Raw genomic sequence first — 22731 nt, 5'->3', positions numbered from 1 at the left:
TAGCATCAAGAGATAAAATATGTTATTATGTAATGCTATAAATACATTTTATGCATTTCTGAGTTTGTAAACTTTTTCTGTGTCATCTGCTGGTCTTCACATGTTGTCTACAGCTTCTGCAAAATTCCCCAAACCCATTTAATTTTTATGCTGATCAGTGATCTATTGAAATTGCAATGGGGGAAGACACAATATGGAAGGGATAGCTGTTTGAAAGCAGGAACCATTTCACTTTTGTCTTCGTATTCCCAAAGCCTAGCAAAGTGTCTACACAGAATAGGTCCCTAATAAATGCCTGTTGATTGGTTAGTTGATTGGTGAGAGAAGGTAATTTGTTTAGATGGATTTATGTTGAAATCAGAGATTTTTAGAGAATACCTAATCCAACCTTACCATTTTACAGATGAGAGAAACTTAGGGGACCTAGGCAGGCTACCTGACTTGCCAAAGGTCATATAACTAGTTTTTGGTTGAGCAGGTACTACCTGGCATGTTTCCTGATTCCCAGTTCTGTCTTTTTTTTCATTATACTACAGCAGTCTGATTTGTCCAAGAGTTAAGTACCTTCCATAACTTAGGGCCTTTAGGAGCAGTATTCATTCCTTGAAGCTACCAGGGTAAATTGAGATTTGCCTGCAATAAATAGGATCTTACATAATGCAACCTTCCCAGGTTCCTATTATAAATATACATTTATATACATATCTTCATAATCATCAACAAGTGTTTTTTAAGGGCTTATAAATATATTTGAAAGTGCCAGATGGGGGAAGTATGGCTAGAAAGCCATGGGAAAAAGATCTGTGGGTTTTAGTAGACTACAATCCTAATATCAGTTAACTGTGTGATAAAACAAGCAAAAATGTTAATGTAATTTTATGCTGCACTCATGTCCAGAACTAGGAAAGTAATAGCCCTTCTGTATTCTGCCCCTGTCAGACCACACCTAGTTCATTATGTTTAATTCTGAGTGCCATATTTTAGGAAGGTTGATGAGGTGAGAGCATATAAAAGAACAGAAGTTCTTAGACTCTAGTCCCTGGTGATGCCTGTGGACCCTTTCTCAGAATAACATTTTTAAGTGTATTTAAGAAAGTATGTAAGATTACCAAGGAAACTAATTTCATTGAAATATAGCTATAAAAAATTTTTTAAAACAAACTCATGGACCCTAAGTTAAAAGTTGCTGATCTAGGGGAAGGTAAACAGCATAGTAATAAAGGGCTCTAAGATCAGGCCACAGGAGGAACAGTTGAAGACAGGTTTATAGCCTGGAGAAGAGAATTCTTGAGGGAGGGGACTATAGGAAAATACTTGATGGACTGTTATATGGAAGAGTGATTCAACTTCTCTTGGTTGCTATTGCAGATAGAACTAGATGCAATTCATGGAAGTTTCAAAGAGGTACACTGAGCCTTGTAAGGAAATAGTAAGAATAGTAAAGAAAAACAATCAGAGCTGGCTAATACTGAAATGGGCCACCTTTAAAGGAAATGGGATCTCCCTTCCAGAAGGTCTTTGATCAAAGCTTAGTTGTAGATGGGATTCTTTTTCAGGAATAGATTGTGCTATATGGTCCCTTCCAAATCTGAAATTTGTGATATCTAACACTACAGATTCCCCCAGTAGTTTGGTTGCTGAAATAATCTTACTTAAGAATTGCGTCTTCAGCTTTCTTTTTCTTTATGGGTAGGAGATGAGGTGAGGGGAGAACTGTGATTTCACTGGCAGAGAGAACTTTCATTAAGAAAACATCATCTATGGGGTAGCTAAGTGGCTCAGTGGATAGACCTCTGGCCTTGGAGTCAGGAGGACCTGAGTTCAAAGCCAGCATCAGACACTTGACACTAGCTGTGTGACCCTGGGCAAGTCACTTAACTCCAATTGCCTCACCAAAAAGCGGAAGGAAGGAAGGAAGGAAGGAAGGAAGGAAGGAAGGAAGGAAGGAAGAAAGAAAGAAAGAAAGAAAGAAAGAAAGAAAGAAAGAAAGAAAGAAAGAAGAAAGAAAGAAAGAAAGAAAGAAGAAAACCAATGCATATTGGCAGAAGCTATGCATCTTACAGACTCAGAGTTGCCAGATAGATAAATACAAACACACACACACACACACACACACACACACACACACACACACACGGGTGCATGTGCACATATATACACATGTATATGTATAGACTTCATGGAGGAAGTGCTTGAACTCCTACACATCTATTTACATATGTATATACACATGTTATTTTCTTCATTAGAATGTTCATTTTAAAATGTGTAAGTTTCTACAGGGCAGGGACTATTTAACTTTCGTTCTTGTATCTCCAGAACCTGGCACATAATATGTACTTAATAAATTCTTAATTGATTAATTAATTCCTGACTCTGAGGCCAGCTCACTACAACATCCCACTATTTCTCCCCAGCTTATATGGTCCAATATGATCTCTTTTCCTTAGAACTCTATCTCCAGACCGATGTATGACTGTATCAAATTCTTATCTCAGAGTCGTTGGAAACAATTATGTGGAAGCTGGGGGTGGATGGTAGTGTGAGGAGGGAATCTTCCTGTTGTTCCAGGCCAGATCCTATGTAACTGCGTGCCCACTGTGAATACATGAGTCTTAGGTACTGAGTCAGACTTAGTTTCCCAAAGGAAGAGAGCTCATTATCATGAGACTAATTGTATTTTCAAGCAGTTGGAATTATTTCTTGAGTAGTCAAGAATTAGTGGGGAGTCAATTGAAACTATCAACTAGTTGCCCAAAGTCTGCAGCCTTTTTCTCCTGCCCCACATGCACTTTTCATTTCCCCCCTTCCTAATCCAGGAACTTGCCTCTAAAGTGCAGAAAGAAGTAACAAATGAATATTCAAAACAAATGTCTCCACCACCCCTCAAAAAAAAAAGTCAGGTATGCTTTATCCAGTATTGTGCATTTATGCATATATAGTTTTTGGGGGGGCACTCACAATTTGGAGTTACCAGTTTTCTATAACCACTATATATTTTAACTAAGTATCTCTTTCCTATCCATGTCTCCAGTGACTTGCTTATGTCTAGTTTTGCCACCCAGAGTTAAAGCACTTAATGAATGGCTGTTGGATAATGAAGAAATGAACTGATGAATGAATAAATGAGTGAACAAGTGAATAAGTGAGTGAATGAATGTAGGCTTCAGCAGATGGCTATAGCAAACAGTCCCTCAAAAGAAATGAAATTTAGTTTGGGATGTGAACTTTAGGTATTAGTTTAAAAACTTCTTACAGATACCTCCCATAAAATAAAGAGCCTCCCCTAACTTCCCCTTTCTAGCACTTCTCCTTTCACATACCAAGTTTATGACTAGAATTCACTAATCATTTATACTTTAAGAAAAAATACTTAGTGTTCTGAAACATGTCTGGCTAAAGTCTGAGCTCTATCTTTGATATTATGTGTTTTCACTAAAAGTTATCACATAAAAAGTACAACTATAGGAAGAATGAGTTATAATCTAACTGAAATATGTAAAATACAGTGGAAAGTCTGAATATTGTAGTGAGTGTGAGACCTGCACTCTTGTTCTGGCTTTGCCACTGGCTCTATCACTTTGGGCAAGTCACTTTGTATCTCTGTGTCTCTGTTTCCTCAACAGTAAAATGAAGGGATTTCACTTGTGATCTCTAGCATATTTTCTATATTTCATTATCCTATAAAATTAATATACATCAAAGCAGTCACATGAATTCCAAGGTTGCAAAGGAGAAAACAAAAGGGTTAACTCCCATTCTACTTCAGACTCCCAGCTACTGCTATTTTTCTGTCTGTGTCTCTGTCTCTGTCTGTCTTTGTGTGTGTGTGTGTCCCCTTCTGTGTATCTGACTTGTCTCTCTCCACCCTCCCTTTTTCTTCTATCTTAAAACACTATATAAATGGTAGTATTATCTTCCACTTTCTTCCAACCCAACAAGATAATTATCGAGTCCTCAATGACTAATCAACAAGAAGTTTGGCATCAAGACTTTGTGGTTGAACAGTAATTTATTACCTGTCATTTCTCATCTCTTTCATAATTACAAATAGTCCAGACTTGGGAATAGTGAGAATAATAGTGCAAGTTTAGTAGCATTGGAAAAGTCTCCATTGTCCACAAATAATTCCTCCTCTTCATTGACAGCTGAAATTCCTTTCACCAGGCTTTTCACTCAACTCAAGATAAGGTTAAAAGGTGAAGAAAAGGAGGTGGCAAGTTCAAACTAAGATGTAAATGACTGCTATAAAAATCCTTTTCTGAAAATAGATTCTGATAGGAGGGACAACGCTAAGGATCTGAGGGAGTGGGCCAAGCAAGGAAAGGAGTATTGGGGAAAACTGTAGAAACTACAAAGTGAAAACACACAGAAAGGGGAGAGTGTCAGAAATAGAGATTGTTTTGTTTATTCTTTCTCGTGGCTCCTTCCATTAGTTCTAATTCTTCTTTACATCATGACTAATGTGAAAATATTTAATATGAATGTATAAATAGATCCTATATTAGACTGCATGTCATCTTGGGGAGCAAGGAGGAAAAAGAGGGAGAGAAAATTTGAAGCTCAAAATCTTATGGAAGTGAATGTTAATAATTAATTAATTATTAAAGAAAAAGAAATCGAAATCAATTTCATCTACTTTAGAAATTTGCCAAGGCCTGGCAATGGTTTTCAATAGGCCATATTGAGATTTCATTGGGTCTTCCACTTGGCTAGTCTGGATAGGTAAAGTTTAAATCACAAGTTATGAGACTCCAATTTAAAGACAAGAAAGTTCTAAAACACTCTACTCATAGAAGGACAAAATTTCTAAATGACAAATTGATGTGTTTGCCCTCCTTCCCAGAAATCCCATCCAACTTTGAAAATATCAGTCAGGCAAAAGAGAAAAGGGAACCTAAGCTTCATAATGAGGGGAAATATTTTGCATAGAAATAAAACAGAAAACAAAATGTCAATGGTGCTGCAATCAATAACTTCTGCTGGTGTCTCTTCACTCCTCTGGCTTACATGTAAAAATAACTTTTCCCAGACCTTCTCCAGGGCAGAAGAAGAAGTTAAAGCAGAAGAAGAATTAGAAGAAGAAGAAAATGAGGGGACTGGATGAAATCATCTCTAAGATAATTTCCATCTCTGAATCCCATGAGATAGGTTCCACTGTTTATTATTCTTAGGTATTTTTTTAAAAGATTGGGCTTTATGGGCCCCAATGAGAGGTTTATTTGTATTGGTTTGATTTTTTTTCATCCAAGTTCATTATGTAAATGCCAATTCTATAACCACTATTCCCTAGCAGCATAGCAAAAAGAATATGTTCTTTCATTTTCATATGTACTATATGTTTTATATTCACAGATTAATTTATTTTAAGTTAATGGTCCAACATTTTTCTCTGATGGCAATGTCATAATTACTGATTCTTTTTAGTTTACCTTACAGAAAAGCTTTAAAAAAAAAAGTTGGCCTATTTACATGAAAATGAAAGCGTCTTTTATTTCATCAGCATGGGAAACTCCTCCCCCACCAACTCAAACTTAGTACCGCATCCTAGGGAGTTGCCTGAAGCACACAGATTGTCCAGAGTTACATAACTAGTGAGTGCCAGAAATGAGATTTGAACCCAGGTCTCAAACCCAGGCCTCAGGTGGCTAGATGGTGCAGTGGATAGATAGTGGCCCTGGAGTCAGGAGGACTTAAGTTCAAAAATAATCTCAGATACTTACTTGTGTGGCCCTGGACAAGTACACTTTTTGCCTCAGTTTCCTCAACTGTAAAATGAGCTGGAGAAGGAAATGGCAAACCACTCCAGTGTCTTTGCCAGGGTTAAGGAGAGTCAGACGTGATTGAAATGACTCAACAACAACTCAAAGCCTAGTTCTCAGTCCACTAGCTGTCATTGTTTCTTGGCCTTAGGTACACAAGAACAACCAAGTAAGACATATGTCCATTAGTGCCATCAACAAGAGAGGCTTACTGCATTTTGGAAAGGCAAGTGGGCATTTAGCTTTGTTCAGAAATGTTCCAAGATATACCCTGCATGCACAATTGTGCATGCCTTTATCAGCACCCAGGGTTTCTAACTTCTAGCTAGGTAGGACCTAGGACAGCACCACCCTGTGAACTAAGTTAAAACACGTTTTTAAAAGGCCTGTGCTGCAGTGGAAAAACTGGCCTTAAAGTCTGGAAACCAGGGTTCTTATTTCAGCTCTGCCATTAATTTACTGTGTGACTTTGGCTAAGTCACTTCGCTTTTCTGGGTTTCCACTACCATATCTATAGAATGGAGAGATGGGTCTAAATGAACTCTATAATCCTTTTCAGGTCTAAAATTTTACCTAGAGTCAGTTGGTTAGTGAGGCATCACCTGTATGAAAAACACTTCAGGAAGAATATGAACTAAATCAATGAGACAAACTCTCCTTTTTTCCTTTCAGTACAGTGGAACACTGACCTCAACTTAAAAGGACATTATTTGCCTATCTATTTATGAGGTATTTCTCACAGAATGCAAATTAAGCTCAGCTCTACCAGTGAACTCCACATTTTGGTAAGAGAGTTTCAGAATGACTCTGAGGACAAACCTATCACCAGAATTCAGGGGGGGAAAGGGCTAATGGTAGATAGTCTTTCCAAGCTCCATCACAGTTAGTACACATATATTTGGAAAGTCATCTCTTTCTTGGTACCTCAGCTTTCTAATCTGCAAAATGGAGCTCCTACTGCCTCACAGACACAGTGAACCAATTACGAACTGTTGGCCAAAGGATTATAGAATCACAAGATTTAGTGTTAGAAGAAACCTCAGAGATCATTTAGTCCAGCCTCATTGTTTTATATGTGAGAAAAATATGACTCAGAGATGCTAATGTGCTCAAGTTCACAGAGGTTCTAAGTAGCAGAGACAAGATTCAAGGTCAAGCTTCTAAAAAGATAATTTTAAAATTATGTTATTACATAAACATATCAATATTAAGATACTGAGAAAGTAGGCTATCTTTATGTTGATCAGTAATCATTTTGTTTTCGTTCTCCACCTTATTCACTTTACATTTCCTCCTTCCAAAAAAATACTTTAAAAAATTTTAATAGTGAACCTGCCCTATTATATAATGATCAACTGTGAATGACTTAGCTATTCTCAGCAAGATCCAGGACAATTCCAAAGGACCTGTAATGGAACATGCTATCTACTTCCAGAGGGCAAACTGATGGAGTCTGAATGCAGATCAAAGCTAACTATTTTTCACTTTCTTTTTTTTTTCTTTCTAGGTCTATGTCTTCTTCAACAATATGAATAATATGGAAATATGTTTTACATGATCACACATGTATAACCTATATCAAATTGCTTAAGTCTCAGGGAAGGAAAGGAGGGAAAGAATCTTGAACTCAATTTTTTTTAAAGTGAATGTTTTAAATTGTCTATATATGTAATTGGTGGAAAATAAAATATTATTTAAAAATCTTAAAAATGAACATGAAGTCTGAGTAATTTTACATGTGAATAATGGCTCTGCCTTCAACATTTTACATGCTAGGATGCTTCCTTATTCTAACCCACCACTATTCAATGCTTAGCATTAAAGATTCTTAAAAGCAATCATTCCTAATTGCCTCTCTAAGACTATGAGTTACAGACAAGTAGCTAATCTGCATCAATGGAGGAAATTTACATGCCAAGAGATCCCCTTCATTGATGAAATCCCATGTCAGGACAATGAAAAATACAATAAAAATCTAAAAACTAACACAGACATCTCCACCATTTGGTCTCTAGATAACTTGGTGAGGAGACCAGTCCCCTGGATCATGAAGTCCTTTCAGGCAATTGCTGGCACCTACCTTTTTCACAAGGTAACCTTCCCTGATTTTCTTTGGTTCCATGTCTGCTAGATGCTCCCCAAAGTCAGTTGTCTCTGCAGCTCTACCTCATCTGGAAGCCCAAGATAGCTGTGGCTTTCTTTTTGTACAGCAGGGTCACTTTCACAAGTTCCTCTCTGCCTGTCAGTCACATAAGCACATCCGGTTTCTCTTCACTGAGATAAAAAAGAGAATAGGGAACCAGGGTGTTGACCCACCCCTTTGCTTTGCAAATTTTGAGGATTCCAGTGTTATTAACAGAAAACTTGTGGTAAATATTTTCCTGTATGTTACAAAAAAGGGGAGGGTTATGTTTCCAGTGGTGGGTGGATATTAAAAAATCAGGAGCAAGGCAAGTTGAAGGGGAAGGATTCTCTTCATGGAAATGTTGGTGTTTGAAAGTTATTGGTGGAAAATCCAGAATTTTAATAGAAATTCCAAGAAGCCCAAAAGTTTTCCACATGTGTGAATTGAAGAGGAAAATAATATTCCACTTTCTGGAAAGTATGTTTTATCTAGAGATGACTTTCTTCAAATAGGACCTTAATTAACAATATCAACAGCTGTTGGAACCAGCCACAGAGCTGAGTTTAATATTTCTTTCACTCTCTGTTCCCCTGTTCTCTTTAGAGCCAACAAAGATTGAGCTTGTGGAAGAGGCTTTCTTCAGGGAGCTCCTGTTTCTGGAGGTTGTCCAGAGGAGGGCAGCCAGGGAGATAAAGGGCCTTGATTTCATGTCATGTAAGGATAGGTTGAAAGAATTAGGTATGCTTATCCTAGGGAAGAGAAAATGGTGGGAGCGGGGAGTGAAATGAAAGCATGATAGCTCTCCTCATGTACTTAAAGGGATAGAAGAATTAGATTTGATCTATTTGTCCCCAAAAGGTGCAACAAGGATCAATGGGCAGAAATTGAAAAGGAATACATTACAACTTGATATTAGGAAAAACTCCCTAATAATTAAAGGTTTGAGAATGTGGAATAGGCTGCCTTGAAAAGCAGTGGTTTGTCTCTCCTTGGAGGCCCTCAAGTTGAGGGTGACTTAACCAGTACATTATCGTAGGGATATGAATTAGACAAGATGGCTGCTTGAGGGCCCTTTCAGCTCCGAAATTCTACAATTCTAATTCATCTCTCTCTAGCTGTTACCACAAGAGGCAGTGGTCACTTCATCTCATAGTTGTTTTTCAATGCCCTCTTTAGACTGATACATGTGACCAGACAGAACAGATCAGCCACTGTTGACCATCTCTTCCTGTTGGATACTCTTTCCTTCCTAGCTTCTGTGACACTGCTGACTCTTGATTCTCTTCCTACCTGCCTGACTGCTATGGATATACCCCCAAGGCTCTGGCCTAAGCCCTTTTATTTTTTCTTCTATATATTATCTAAATTGGTGATCTCATCAGCATCCATTGTTTGAATTATCATCCATAAGCAGGTGACTCCCAAATCAATATTCTTAGCCCTGATCTCTCTCTTGAACTCTAATCCAATATTATCAACTGACAGCTGTACCTCTCTATCTGGATATCCTGAAGGAATCCCAAATTCAGTATATCTAAAATGGAATTCATTATATTGTCCACTAAACCCATCCTTGCTTTGAACTTCTTCATTTCTGTTGATGATACCACCATCCTTCCAGTTATCACCATGGAGTCATCCACAACTCAATTCTTCATCTCTCTTACGGAATCAGTTGCTAAGTCTTATCAATTCTACTTCCAAAACTTCTCTTACATCCATCCCCTTCTCTTCTTTCACACAGCCTCTACTCCAATTCAGGTCCTTATCACCTTTCTCCTGGATTATTGCAATAGCCTCATAATTGGTCTTCCTGCATCCAGTCTCTCCCCTCTACAATCCATCCTCCACACAGCTAACCAATTGATATTCCTAAAACATACACTTCACCATGCCACCACTCTGCTAAAAACAAAAACCAAAAAATGAAACTTTAATAGTTTCCTCCTGCCTCTAGAAGAAAATACAAAACCTTAGCTTGACATGAAATACAACCCCACCCCACACACCGCCACCCACCACCACCCAATCTGGTTTCCACTAAACTTCCGATCTTATTTCAGACTACTCCCTTTCACACATTTTTCATTTTGGTCAGACTGGAGTACAAGCTATTCACCAAAATTATATTCTACTTCTTGCTTTCATAGCTTTACATAAGTAGTTCCCCCAGTTTCATATGCAGAATGCAATCCTTCCTCAGGTGTCCTTCCTTTAAGAGTTTTAAAGCTTCCTTTAAAACATGGTTCAAATGACACTTCCTACATGAGACCTTCCCTGTACAGAAAAATGTTTAAGACATGTTTATAGCAATTTTACCATTTATAATTTGTCACTGTTTAAACAAGTAACCAAGGCTTGTATTGGGAGTTGCTTTGACATTGATCATCCTGAGAACCAGGATAACAGTCTATCAATCAGCCTGACTCATGATCAAGTTCATCTTAAAGAGTTTAAAGGCCAAAGCCCCCTTCCAATGGCAGAGTGATATTTTGAAAATTATTTTCTTTGATAGACTTAGTTCTTCTCAGCAATGCAAGGATCTAAAACAATTTCAAAAGACTCATGATGGAAAATGATATCCATATCTGGAGAAAGAACTATGGAGTCTGAATGCAGATTGAAGCATACTATTTTCTTGCTCTTTCTCCTCTTTTTTGTTTCTTCTTTCTCGTGGTTTTCCCCTTTGGTTCTAATTTTTCTTTCACAACATGACTAATGTGGAAATATGTTTAATATGATTGTATGCATCTAGCCTATATCAGATTGCATGCTATCTTGGGGAAGGAGATGGGGGGAGGGAGGGGAAGAAAATTTAGAACTCAAAATATTATAGAAGTGAATGTTGAAAACTAAATTAAATAAATAAGTTAATTTTTTTTTAAATTAAATTATTTTCTTCTCATTCATGAAGTAGTCACCAAGCTGGTTGATATTGCCTGTTTAAGACAGTTTGCTATGATTTCTCTTAACAGCTATCAAGCTTCTCTGAACCAAATGGCACCACCCAGTGTCAGGAATAGAAAACTATCTGATTTAATGTCTCCCATCACCCTTGGTGCCTAAGTGCCTAAGTTGTTCAGCGGATAGAGTTCCAGGCCTGAACTGAGAAAGACCTGATTCAAATCCTGCCTTAAACACTTACAAGTTGTGTAACTCCTGGAAAAGTCACTTACCTCTGTCCAACCCAGTTTCCTCAATTGTAAAATGAGGATAATAATAGCACTTACTTTAAAAGACTATTTCAAGAATCAAAATAAATAATATTTGTAAAGCTTTTAGCACAGTGCCTGGAACATAACAGATGCTTAGTAAATGTTGTTTTCTTTCCTTTACTACCTCCTTTTTATCCCCACCAAGGAAGCCATACAGACTATGCTTCTCCATTCTTCATAATTGTTATTATCATGACTCATATTTTAATATGATTTAAGTTTTTCAAAATATTTTCTTTACAACCAGTCTAAGAAATGAGTAAGTTATTTATTAATATACCCATTTTGCAGAAAAGTAAATTGAGACTCAGGAAGATTAAAAGATTCCTACATTAGCAAGTATTAGAACTTGGCTCATGTCTCATTTCATTTTTGCCTTAGGCAATCTATTTATTATACATATGTATGTATGTATGTATGTATGTATGTATGTATGTATTCTTTTGAGATCCTGTCATTCTTTTCTTCAGAAAATGTTTCTTCCATCTTTCTTCCATTTCTTACGGCACCTTATGGCACCAGTTATGGTCAGTAAGTATAAGTTTAGAGTTTATACCAAGGAAAAGGAAAATCACAAATTAGAGTAAACAAAATTAAGGACACATGCCTTTAATCACTAAGGCTATGGAAAGTGGAAGTCCCTTCCAAATCTTTAGAGAAAAATCTCCCCCTCTTTCTTATTTCTCCCCTAAGAAAACCTGTTTTTTCTCATGCATAGAATCAGAATCTCTGAGCTGAAAAGGAATTAATGCCTCCATGGCAACACTGATCGGAAGTGGTGATATAAGTTTGACTAGAGTGTACAAGCAAATGAAAGTACCAGAATTCAAGATATGCATATATATACATATAAAACATATATATAACTTTGATATATATTTGTATGCATATAATATTCTTTTTCATTTTATTAATATATTTATCAAGCATTTATTAAGCATTCACTAAGGCAAGACATTATACGAGGCACTGAGGATAACAGGAGAAAGCAAAAAATAGTCTTTGCCGTCCAGCAGTATAAATCTTCCTGCTTTATTTAACCAAAGGGAGAGTCAACAAACAGAAAAAAAAAATCATAGGCATTATTTGCCTGTATTATATATTTGATTCCATGCCCTCATCACTGAATATCTCATTTGAATATGTACTATTCATAATTAAGTTCATTTGCATATGGCCACAAGTGACATGCTAGCCTGTTAGCATGGGGCAAAGGAACTGTCAATCATCTAGCATTCCACTCCTCTGCTATGGGGAGAAGTGAACTCAGTCTAGGAGTTAATCATTCCTTTGTACTCATTGACTTTGCTTTCCTCCCACCCCCACTAGCCACTTCTATTTCTACCAGATCCAGCATATCTTTTTAGTAGCTCAAACCTCAACATCATAGTTACATTAAAAGCATTAATCCCATGCATTATTAGTCCAAAGTAGTAGTCCCATGAGACAACAAGGTGACTCAGTGAATAGAGCATTGGACTTAGAATCAAGAAGACCTACGTTTAAATTCCACCTGAGATATATACTAGCTGGGTGACCCTGGCCAAGTCACTTAATCTTTATTTGCCTCAGTTTTCTCATCTACAAAATGGGAATAACAATAGCACCTACCTCCTGAGGTGGTTGTGAGGATCGAATGAGGTAGTATTTGTAAAATGATTTACAAACCTTAAAGTGAAATATAAATACTAGCTATTATCATGAAGTATTGAGTCATACAACATTCATTGCTTCCTGTCTCAAAATTCCCAAGATGAAAACAAAAATATCTGTTTAGGCTGGAATCTGCAAAGTGTCATCCTTGCAAATACAAATACAAAGTGTAATTTGCAGATTTGATAGCAATGGCATCTGAGAGGCACCGTGGTGTGGTATATAGGAACTAGCCTTGAAGTCAGAAAAACTTGAGGTGGTTAAAGGTAAAGTAACTTGCCCAGGATCTTCTAGCTAGTAAGAGTCTGAAGGCAGTTAAGTGCTTTACAAATATTATCTCATTTAATCCTCATAACAACACTGGGAGGTAAATTTTATTGCTATCCCCATTTTATAGTTGAAGAAACTGAGATAGCTAGAGATAAAATGACTTGCCCAGAATCATACAGCTAGTAAGAATCTGAAGGCAGATTTGAACTCAGGACTTTCTAAGTTCAGGCCTAGCACTCTATCCATTGCTCCACCTAGGCTGAGAATATGATGTATTTTCCTTAATCTCTTAGAACCATAAAATATCTTGAGACTTAGGTAATGGGAAGGCAGTCTGGGAATAGACTTCAATATACCTCTTCAATATCCTTTGTCTTTCAGAATTACTCATATACCATCAAAAAGCCTAGTTGTTAAGCCAAATGAGAATGAGATTGTCGCTTTGCCTTGAGGTCTCAGAGTTATTGTTATATTTATTTGAAGGATTTTGAGAATAGGTGTGACATTTTTGCATCTATATATAAGAAAGATTACTCTGCTAAGTGTGAATAACAGTTTGGTTTGGTTTTTAGAAAAAGCAGTGGAAGGAAATCTTAATAGGAGGCTACAATAATATGTTAGGTGGATGGTAATGAGAGCCTCCGCTAGGGTGAAGAGGAATAGGAGTTTGAAAGAAGAGAAAAGAGGGGAGAGATATTTTGGAGGCAGAACTCCTAAGGGTAGGGATACAGTTTCTGAAATAATTGATAGATAATTGAATAATAAATGCAATCATTATTTCTATGAAATCTAAATATAAAATATAAAAAGATTTTTCTTCCTATTTCTGAAATAAAATATTTTTAAAATAGAGTTAAATCCACCTTAGCTATTTAATAATTCCACCTCAGTATATTATAATGATAATGCTTTCTACTATACATTTCCTTTCTATTTCAGACATGGTTTTTAAATCTCAATATGCTAAAAAATGGGTTATCATGGGCTAGTCTTGGTACCTAGCCACTACGTATAACATTGTTTCTATAGCAAAGTGTTCCAAGGTCCAAAAAATTAACTTATAAGCTTCTGAAAATAAGCTTATTAATAAGTGAAAATAATTTCATCATCACCATCATCATCTTTTCCTCCTCCTCTTCCTACCCCTTTCCCTTCCTATCTTGCTGATCAGTGTGGAAGCTCTGACCTGCTCTGTTTTCTGACCTGGGCCAGTTCAACCCTTTTGGGCAGCCTGACGGTTCCCCGTCTTGAGGATCAGTGTGTTGTTACCACACTTGGGGCAAATGCCAGATTGGCTTTAGCTCCACTGCGACTCCTGAACTCAAGCATTCCACCAGCCTCAGCTTTCCCAGTAGCAGAGATTGCAGGTATGAACCATCACACCCAGCTGGAAGCTTCCTCAGTGCTGTGCAGTGAATGTGGACTTTCCCATATGACAAGTAAATGCTGAATTAAGTGACAAGTAGATCGTTATAGGATTTTCTCCCAGCCAGGAGTGGGCTTACTCACAGAGTAATGCCAGTACTTTCACCTTACAAGAATGCCAACTCTTAGAAATACATTGCATGGGGAGGGACCAGGGAGGAAGGAAGCAAGGAAGCTCCTCACTTTAACGATCATGGTAATTTTACCAAGAATTTGCCAATTTCAATCTTTGTAAAAGGAAGTGTTTCAGAATATTGTATAATGAAGTCAAATGTTTGGAAGGCAAGTATGTGTTCTATGTGTGTTCCAAGCTGATAATCGTGAAATCCTTTTCTAGGAATGGGAAATCAGCACTGAGCTCATCTAATCCTAATCAGTAGGATAGTGCTTGGCTGGATCTGACCACATCTTTCTTTCACCAATTATGGTACATACTGTGGAGCCTTGAACCTCCCACATACCACAAAGATAACACAAAGGGAAAAGGGCAGCTACTGTCACACTGAATAGCCCAGCCGTATCCCGAGGGCCCTTGGGTTCTGACTGAGGAGATTTCACCTTATCTGGCCCGGCTCCCAACTTCCTATGCATTTCCTGACCATCCCCAAGCCATGCTGCTATGCCATTATCATTCTTCCCTCCGAGCCCACATTTCACCTCTAGATCCCTGTTTGGTTGTTGTCTTTCCTTATTAGAATGTCAGCTCTTGGGTGATAAGGCCTGACTTGCTTGCTTGGTTTTGCATCTGCACAGCTGACACGGCTGGGGAACCTGTGACCTCGAGGCCACATGTGACCCTCTGGGTCCTCAAGTTTAGCCCTTTGACTTAATCCAAACTTCACAGAATGAATCCCCTTAATAAAAGGATTTGTTCCATGAAGTTTGAATAGAGTCAAAGGGCCACACCTGAGGACCTAGAAAGCCACGTGTGGCCGCCAGGCTGCAGGTTTCTCACTCCTGAATGCCTAGCATGTAATAATCACTTTTAGAATGTTTTTATTCTTTTTAATTAATTTTAATTTATTAAATGTTGAAATACTAATATATGAAATGAAAATATGAATAAATAAATAATAATGAATAAATCAATCAGCCAGCCATTTTTGTTAAATATTTTTACAAAGTGACTATTGATAGTCTTAAAGAAAAACATTTTCCAGTTCCTGGTATACCAGATAGTCAGGAAGTTCTCAATTCAACCCTATGACTAAATTCCTTACCAAGCTGTGCCATCTGCCTCTCTAAATTCCAGGGATGCTGAAAATTCAACTCTTTCATAGAGGCCTTCAATAGTTACCAACAAAAATAATGATAACAATAACCAAAATGTATGTGCCACTTTACCTAGATTATCTCCTTTGTTTTTCCACTACAATCCTGTGGAGCAAACATTATTATTATTAACTCCATTTTGCAGATTAGACTCAGAGAAGTTAAAAGAGTAGCCCAAGTTTGCAGATCTAATAAGTGTCTACAGCAGGTTTTGAACGAGTCTCCTAAGACTTCGAGTTCAGCCCTGTCTCTATTATAGACTGCTTTCCCTCAATGAATGAAACCATCCCACCTCCAACTACTCCAATATTTCCTCAGCTTGTGAGTAGAGGTCCTCAGTTTGCAGGGGTGTGTGTGTGTGTGTGTGTGTGTGTGTGTGTGTGTGTGTGTGTGTGTGTTTGTGTAAGAAAGAGATCCTTCCATCTTTTGCTGAAGCCCTCCATCATGGTGTGCAGGTGACCCTGAGTTCTCAAAGGGTATTATTAGTGGAATATTAGAACATTAGTACATCAGAACATGCTCAATGGTTCTGCAGTAAACAGTTCAAGGATCAGTCTAGATAAAATTGGAGAGACTCATCCAGAAAAGGTTGACCACAAGATAATGAGAGTGTTTTGCTGTGTTCTGTTTTGTCCCGTCATGATAATTCAGGAAATCATCTGGTAAGGCGAGGAGGGCTTGTGGCCGCCATCACTGCTGGGTCTATACATATCGATGTGTAGGGAGACAGCCTCTATATAACTCCTGTGACTCGTTATTTTGCCAGTGTCCCTGAAAGTGTTTTGGGGGGCACAGGATCCTCATCAAGGGTTAAATGGGAATTACAAGGACTTTTCTTGTTTTTGTTTTTAGGTAATTGGGGTTAAGTGACTTGACCAGGGTCACACAGCTAGCAAGTGTCAAGTGTTTGGTCTGAGGCAGATTTGAACTCAGGTCCTCCTGACTTCAGGGCCGGTGCTCTATCCACTGCGCCGCCTAGCTGCCCCTACAAGGACTTTTCTAATCCTACATCAAATAATTATCTGAGAAAACAGATTTCGAATTAGGGCCAGGTATGGATAGTCAAGCATAGTTTTGTCTTAGCCCAGGGGGCTAATTTTTGTTGGCTACCCTTCACTACATATGGTGGCCCATAGTTCCAGAGGCTTTGCACTAAAAGTTCTTATCCTGTCTCATTAAGGAGAGGCTTTATTGAGTGCCTTAATACAGAGGTGTCAAGTATGTAGCCCACCAGCTGCATGCAGCCCACAACACTTTCAAGTACAGCCCAAACCAAATTAAAATGTAATTGGGAAATATCTAACAAAATAAATAAAAATACAATAAAACATAAATGATATTATATTTTAAAATTAAGTCAATCTGCAGCCCACAGGGATCCTTATGTACAGTTTCCTGGCCCCTCTTTCTGTATGAGTTTGACATCACTGCCTTAGTAGTTGGGAACAGAATCCAGCAGATAGATCTCAGGAGTAAAAACCATGGGGAAAAGGTGACAAAGAGAGTTTCTCAGTGACCAGGGAACTCAGCAAGATTAATTTGATGAGAGAGATGATGCTACAGACAATAGTCCCAGTGAAGGGCAAAGACACCAGAAAGCATTATAATGACATCACCAGAGGATACCAGCAGTTCTACAGCAGCAGAGATATGAGCAACCTTGGCCATGGATTCCTGTTATATACTCCTTCACACATGTTCCCTGATTACATTTGCTCCTTATATGAAAGCTTTTCATGCTTGCTCCCTGGTTACACACATTCTGTGCATGAGCAACCTTCCCAGATGTTATATGATCACCTGTAGGAGAGTATACCCACATGTGCATGTGAGGGAGAGCTTTCCTTGACCCTCTATTACCTGTGCTATTTAGTCAAATGTGTTTTGCTTTGAATTAAAGTGTACTCTGGCCAGCCGGTAATAATAAAAACAATGGGGTTTGTTAGCCATGGGTGGGTGGCGACATGCAATAGCTTTTACCTCACACTGGTATGGCATTTCTAGGGGTCAACATGTGAGAAAGAACCCCAAAAGCTACAAGTGAAATCACTGATTTTGAGAAATATTCAAGTCAAATTTTATCCGTCATTCTTGAGTCAGTTCTTGTTGTCAGGGATTGAGTCTATTTACTGCCATCTGGGCTGAAAGGAAAGCCAATATACAATGGCTAACGAGGATCAGAAACGTCCTGGTTCTTTAAGTTTTAATTGATGTCCAGCAGCTCCAGACCCAAAGTATTGCCATCCCAATAGATTGGAGTGATAGGTTAGCTATCCTTACTTCTGCACACTGCCACCTTCCAAGAAAGAATGTCACCCAACAGAATCATAAGTTCATCATCATCATCATCATCCTCATTCCAAATTATCTCATTTAATTTGAAAGTCCTACTGCTATTAAAAGAGGCAGCATAGCTATAATAGAATGAATACTGGACTGGGGATCAAGGTACCCGATCTACTATGATCTACCTGTATGACCCAGAACACATCATTTCACTTCTCTGGGCCTCAGTTTCCCTATCTGTAAGATGAGGCACACTGGACAGACTTGAAGATCTCTTAGGTGCCTTCTAGTTTTAACAGTCCAACTGAGCCATAGCAGGTACAGACATAACACATGGGGGCACTGCAGCTTTGCAGGACAGTTCCTCGAGCATATCCCCTGCACAACTTGGCAGAAGCAATAAGCCCCACCTGAGTACAGGAAAAGCTACTGTGGGCACATTCTGATAGGGAGACTGTAATGGCAGTTGCAATTTGGCTAAGTGCATCAGTTACAGATGAAGATTGTCATTCACTTAGAATTATCAGAAGATGAGACCTGAAGGCAATGACTACAAGCATTCTGGAGGGAGATGACCAATTCAGAGCTTATACTTTACACCTGTTGTAGGACAACTTTGCTAATAGAGAAATCAGCAATAATGAACAACTAAAACAACTAAGATTAAGAAAGTCTTTAAGTAGATTGTTAAACTGAACCTTTCTCAGCATTATGAGGATCTAAGACATTTCCAGAGGCCTCGGGATGGATAATGTTGTTCACATTCAAAGAAAGAACTATGGAAGTCGAATCGCTATCACTTATTTTTACCTTCTGTTGAGTTTTGTTTCATCTTTCTGATGGTTCCTCGTATTGGTTTTAATTTTTACTTACAACTTCACTAATGTGAAAATATGTTTAATGGGTATGTAAATGTAAAGCCTATATCAGATGGTGTGCCGTCTTGGGGGGAGGAGGAAAAGGGAGAAAAATTTTCAACTCAAAAGCATATGGAAAAAATAAAAAAAAATTTAAATAAAAAAAAGTCTTTAAAACTGTTTTTCTGACTGGTCACCAAATTTAAGCTCAATTTTGTCCCAATAATAATAGTAGCTAGCATTTATATAGTGCTTTAAAATATTATCTCATTGTATCCTCACAACAACCCTGAGAACTAGGTGCTTTATTATCCTCGTTTTATAGATAAGGAAACTGAGACAGACAGACCAGGTAACTTGCCAAGGGTCAGACAGCTAGTAAATGTCTGAGGCAAAATTTGAACTTGGGTCTTCCTTACTCCGGATCTAGTACTCTGTCCACTGCACCACCTAGCTCCTTATATCCTTATGAATATGACCCACTTTGAGTGGAATTTCCAGTGGTGAATCTAGCTGAGGGGACCACTAGGACACTACAATCAGAAGGTTCACCTGGGAAATCTTTCTAAGGAAATCAAGTCCCCTCATTGAGTTGCAAGGTTTTCTCCCACATAATGAGCAAGTCTCTGTACGACTCTGAATCTGTTTCTGCATCTAAAATAGGAGTGATAGTACCTATGCTATCTACTTCACCAGGCTATGGGGAAGATTAAATGATATAATCTATGTACAGTACTTTGTAAGTCATAAAGCATTGTGTGTCAGCTAAGATCTAGGACAGTTAGGTAGGAAAATGGATAGAGCCCTGGACTTGGAGTCCAGCAGATCTGCATTCAAATCTAGTCTCTGACATTTATTAGTTATGTGATCTTGGGCAAATCAATTAACCTGTTTTCCTGTTTCCTCATCTGTAAAATGGGGGTAATAATAGCACCTTTTCCTCAGGGTTGTTATACAAATTAAATCAGTTATTTGTAAAGCACTTAGCGCAGTGACTGGTATGTACATTATGTGCTTAATAAATGCTCGTTAAATGTAGAAAAATATTATTTTCAGCAAAGTCCTGTGGCTTTCTGTTTTTAGACATGGAAGGACTGTGAGTTGCATTAGTAATAGGGCTATATATATGATACACAGGGAGACAGTCTCTACATAACTCCTATAGGTTGTTGTTCTGTTTTATTTCTGCAGAGCCCACAAAGTGGTTTTGGAAGCATAGGGTTCCCATAGGGGTTAAATGGGAGTTACAAGGATTTTTCCAACTCTGAATCAGAGAGTTGTCTGAGACCACAGGCTTCAGATTAGCATCAGACAAAGGCAATCAAAGATATAGATTCATTTTCCTTAAGAATATATGCTATACAAAGCTCAAGGCTTATTAAACTGAAGTCATACCATATGAAGATAAATTCAAGGAATGGGGTGGTTAGCCTGGAAAAGAGAGGTTGTAAGGGGAAATCATAGCTATTCTGAAGTATTTGAAAAACAGTCACATAAAATAGGGATTGGTCCATTTTGCTTGGCCTCAGGGGGCAAAAAAGGTTACAAGTTACAAAAAGATAGATTTAGACTTGATATAAGGAACTCTTACTAACAATTAAAGCTCTCCACAAATGGAAGGGGCTAATTCAGGACATATTGGATTCTCTCTCACTGGAGGTAGGTCTCCAGACAAGGACTGGATGACCACTTGCTCAGGTATCATTTTGAGTACATGCTGACCTGTAAAATACTTCAAATCTTGGGGTGGATTTTCTGGGGGATCACATGCATTTGGGGGATGCCCCAGGTGGGACAGATGAAAACATGGTCTTGTGAAGTAGTGAAGTAAATTTATCACATCCTCTGACTATCACTGAGATCCTCAAGATTAGGGGAAAGTCTTCCATTACCTTTCAACTCCACAAAAAGGGATAATGAATGATATTTTTTTCCATGTGAGTGCCTGGTGCTTGAAATTGATCTTGATATGTGGCTGCTTCAGAGCTAGGAAAGATGTTCATTCAGACATAAATTGGACTAGACAGTGACTTCTGATGCTGAGGTTCTGTGATTCTCTTAAAAATTAAGAAGGAGGGGGCAGGTAGGTGGCACAGTGGATAGAGCACCAGCCCTGAATTCAGGAGGACTTTAGTTCTACTCTGGCCTCAGACACTTGACACATACTAGCTGTGTGACCCTGGACAAGTCATTTAACACTGATTTCCTAACCAAAAAAAAAAATTAAGGGGGAGGAGTGATTTATTCCCTTATACAAAGAATTCATTTCAGGATTCTGGTCTTCTACCCTTTTTGGTTGGTGTTAAATCATTTTTCAGTTATGTCTAACTCTTTGTGATCCCATTTGTGGTTTTCTTGGCAAAGATATTGGAGTGATTTGCTATTTCCTTCTCCAGTTCATTTTACAGATGCTAAACTGAGGCCAACAGGGTTAAATGACTTGCCTAGGGTTAAGTAGCTAAGTTAAGTGTCTGAGGATGGATTTGAACTCATGAAAATGAGTCTTCCTAACTCCATGCCCAGCACTCTATCCAGTGTGCCACCTAGTTGTTTCTACCCTTTAGACTCACCTTATTCCTGGCCATCTTTCATACTACTATCTGATTAATCATCTACATATACCAATAATGTTATTCCATTGCTCAAAATTCTCTAAAGGCTCCCTACTGATTACCGGAGTTATAATTCCTTAGCCTGGCATTCATGGCTCTTTGAAATCTATAACCAATCTAGCTTTTCATCTTGAACTTGGAATCAAAAGGACCTAGACTCAAATCCAAGCGCTGAGACCAGTTAACCACATGATTCTGGATAAGTCATTTAGTCTCTCTAATCCCCCCAGTTTCCTCACCTGTAAAATGAGAATAATGCTAATATAATGCCTATTTGAAAGAGTTATTATAAGAGAAATGCTCTGTAAACTGTAAGGTCTATAGATGTGTGAGTTATTGTTATCATATACTTTGTCCAAGCTAGACTTTTATAAATACATCCTACATACCTAGCACACTTTCTCTAATCCATGACTTTGTTTACAATGTTCTTTAATATTCCTTCTTCCCTTCAACCCCAGCCACCCTCATTTAGACGTGTTTGAACTGTATCTGCTCTTCAAGACCCAGTGCAAATTAAACCTCCTCCATGAAATCTTGATCCCCTTGATCTTGCTTATCTTGGAACTCACCCAGCACCTTATTTATACCTCTCTTCTGCACTTATCACATTCTTCAGTAGTTTGTATAAAGGTTATTTATGTATTTAAGTTATCATCCCTACCAGGATTTAAGCTACTTAAGAACAGGGACTAGTGCCAAAACAGCTATTTGTCTATCGTAGGCATTAAATGAATATTTATGGGACTTGTTGAATTTATGATATGGGTTCTTTTACTACACTTCTAATATGGTTCAATTACCAAAAAAATATTGAAACATTTTAAAGAAGCCAATTTATATAAAGACATACCTGTAAAAACCCCTTTTACCTTAAAAAGTAAAAATTGGCCAACATTATACTTTCTAGGTAAATCGAGAAATTAATGTTGCTTGTATCTAAAAATTATTTTTACTATACATGCCAAAATGTTTAACCTTACATCTATCTATATCACTGTCACTGTGTCTTGATGACATGAGTATGTTTAACTTTTAACTTGTCCAAACACGTCCTTTTCTTAAAATGGGACACATCCTTTTTTTTTTTTAATCCAATGCTGGCTGCTCACTTCTTAGGATACAGTTTCTTAGAATTCCCCTTGTTACTTAGCCATCTCACATGTCCTGCTCGTGTCCAGCTGGGCTAAATTGTGACAAGCCTAGCCAAGAGCATTAAAGGGGTCCTGTAAGTAGGCTATTTTAAATAGTACT

The 22731-nt window shown here is 38.0% G+C and overlaps 1 protein-coding gene across 1 annotated transcript in view; it reads right to left on the bottom strand.

The window, feature by feature from the left end:
- PLEK (pleckstrin) overlaps nucleotides 1-7960 on the bottom strand; it is a 35358-nt gene extending 27398 nt beyond the window's left edge. The window contains exon 1 of the mRNA XM_020985402.2: nucleotides 7843-7960. Within this exon, the coding sequence (XP_020841061.1) occupies nucleotides 7843-7884 (42 nt within the window). The 5' untranslated portion in view covers nucleotides 7885-7960. The remainder of the gene's footprint in view (nucleotides 1-7842) is intronic.
- Between the last annotated feature and the right edge of the window lie 14771 nt (nucleotides 7961-22731).

Source organism: Phascolarctos cinereus, unplaced genomic scaffold (genome assembly GCF_003287225.1).
Source record: "Phascolarctos cinereus isolate Bilbo 61053 unplaced genomic scaffold, phaCin_HiC Scaffold_2;HRSCAF=192, whole genome shotgun sequence".
Lineage (NCBI taxonomy): Eukaryota > Metazoa > Chordata > Mammalia > Diprotodontia > Phascolarctidae > Phascolarctos > Phascolarctos cinereus.
The sequence above is the reverse complement of the archived record's forward strand: the minus strand, read 5'-3'. Positions and strand labels throughout refer to the sequence as shown.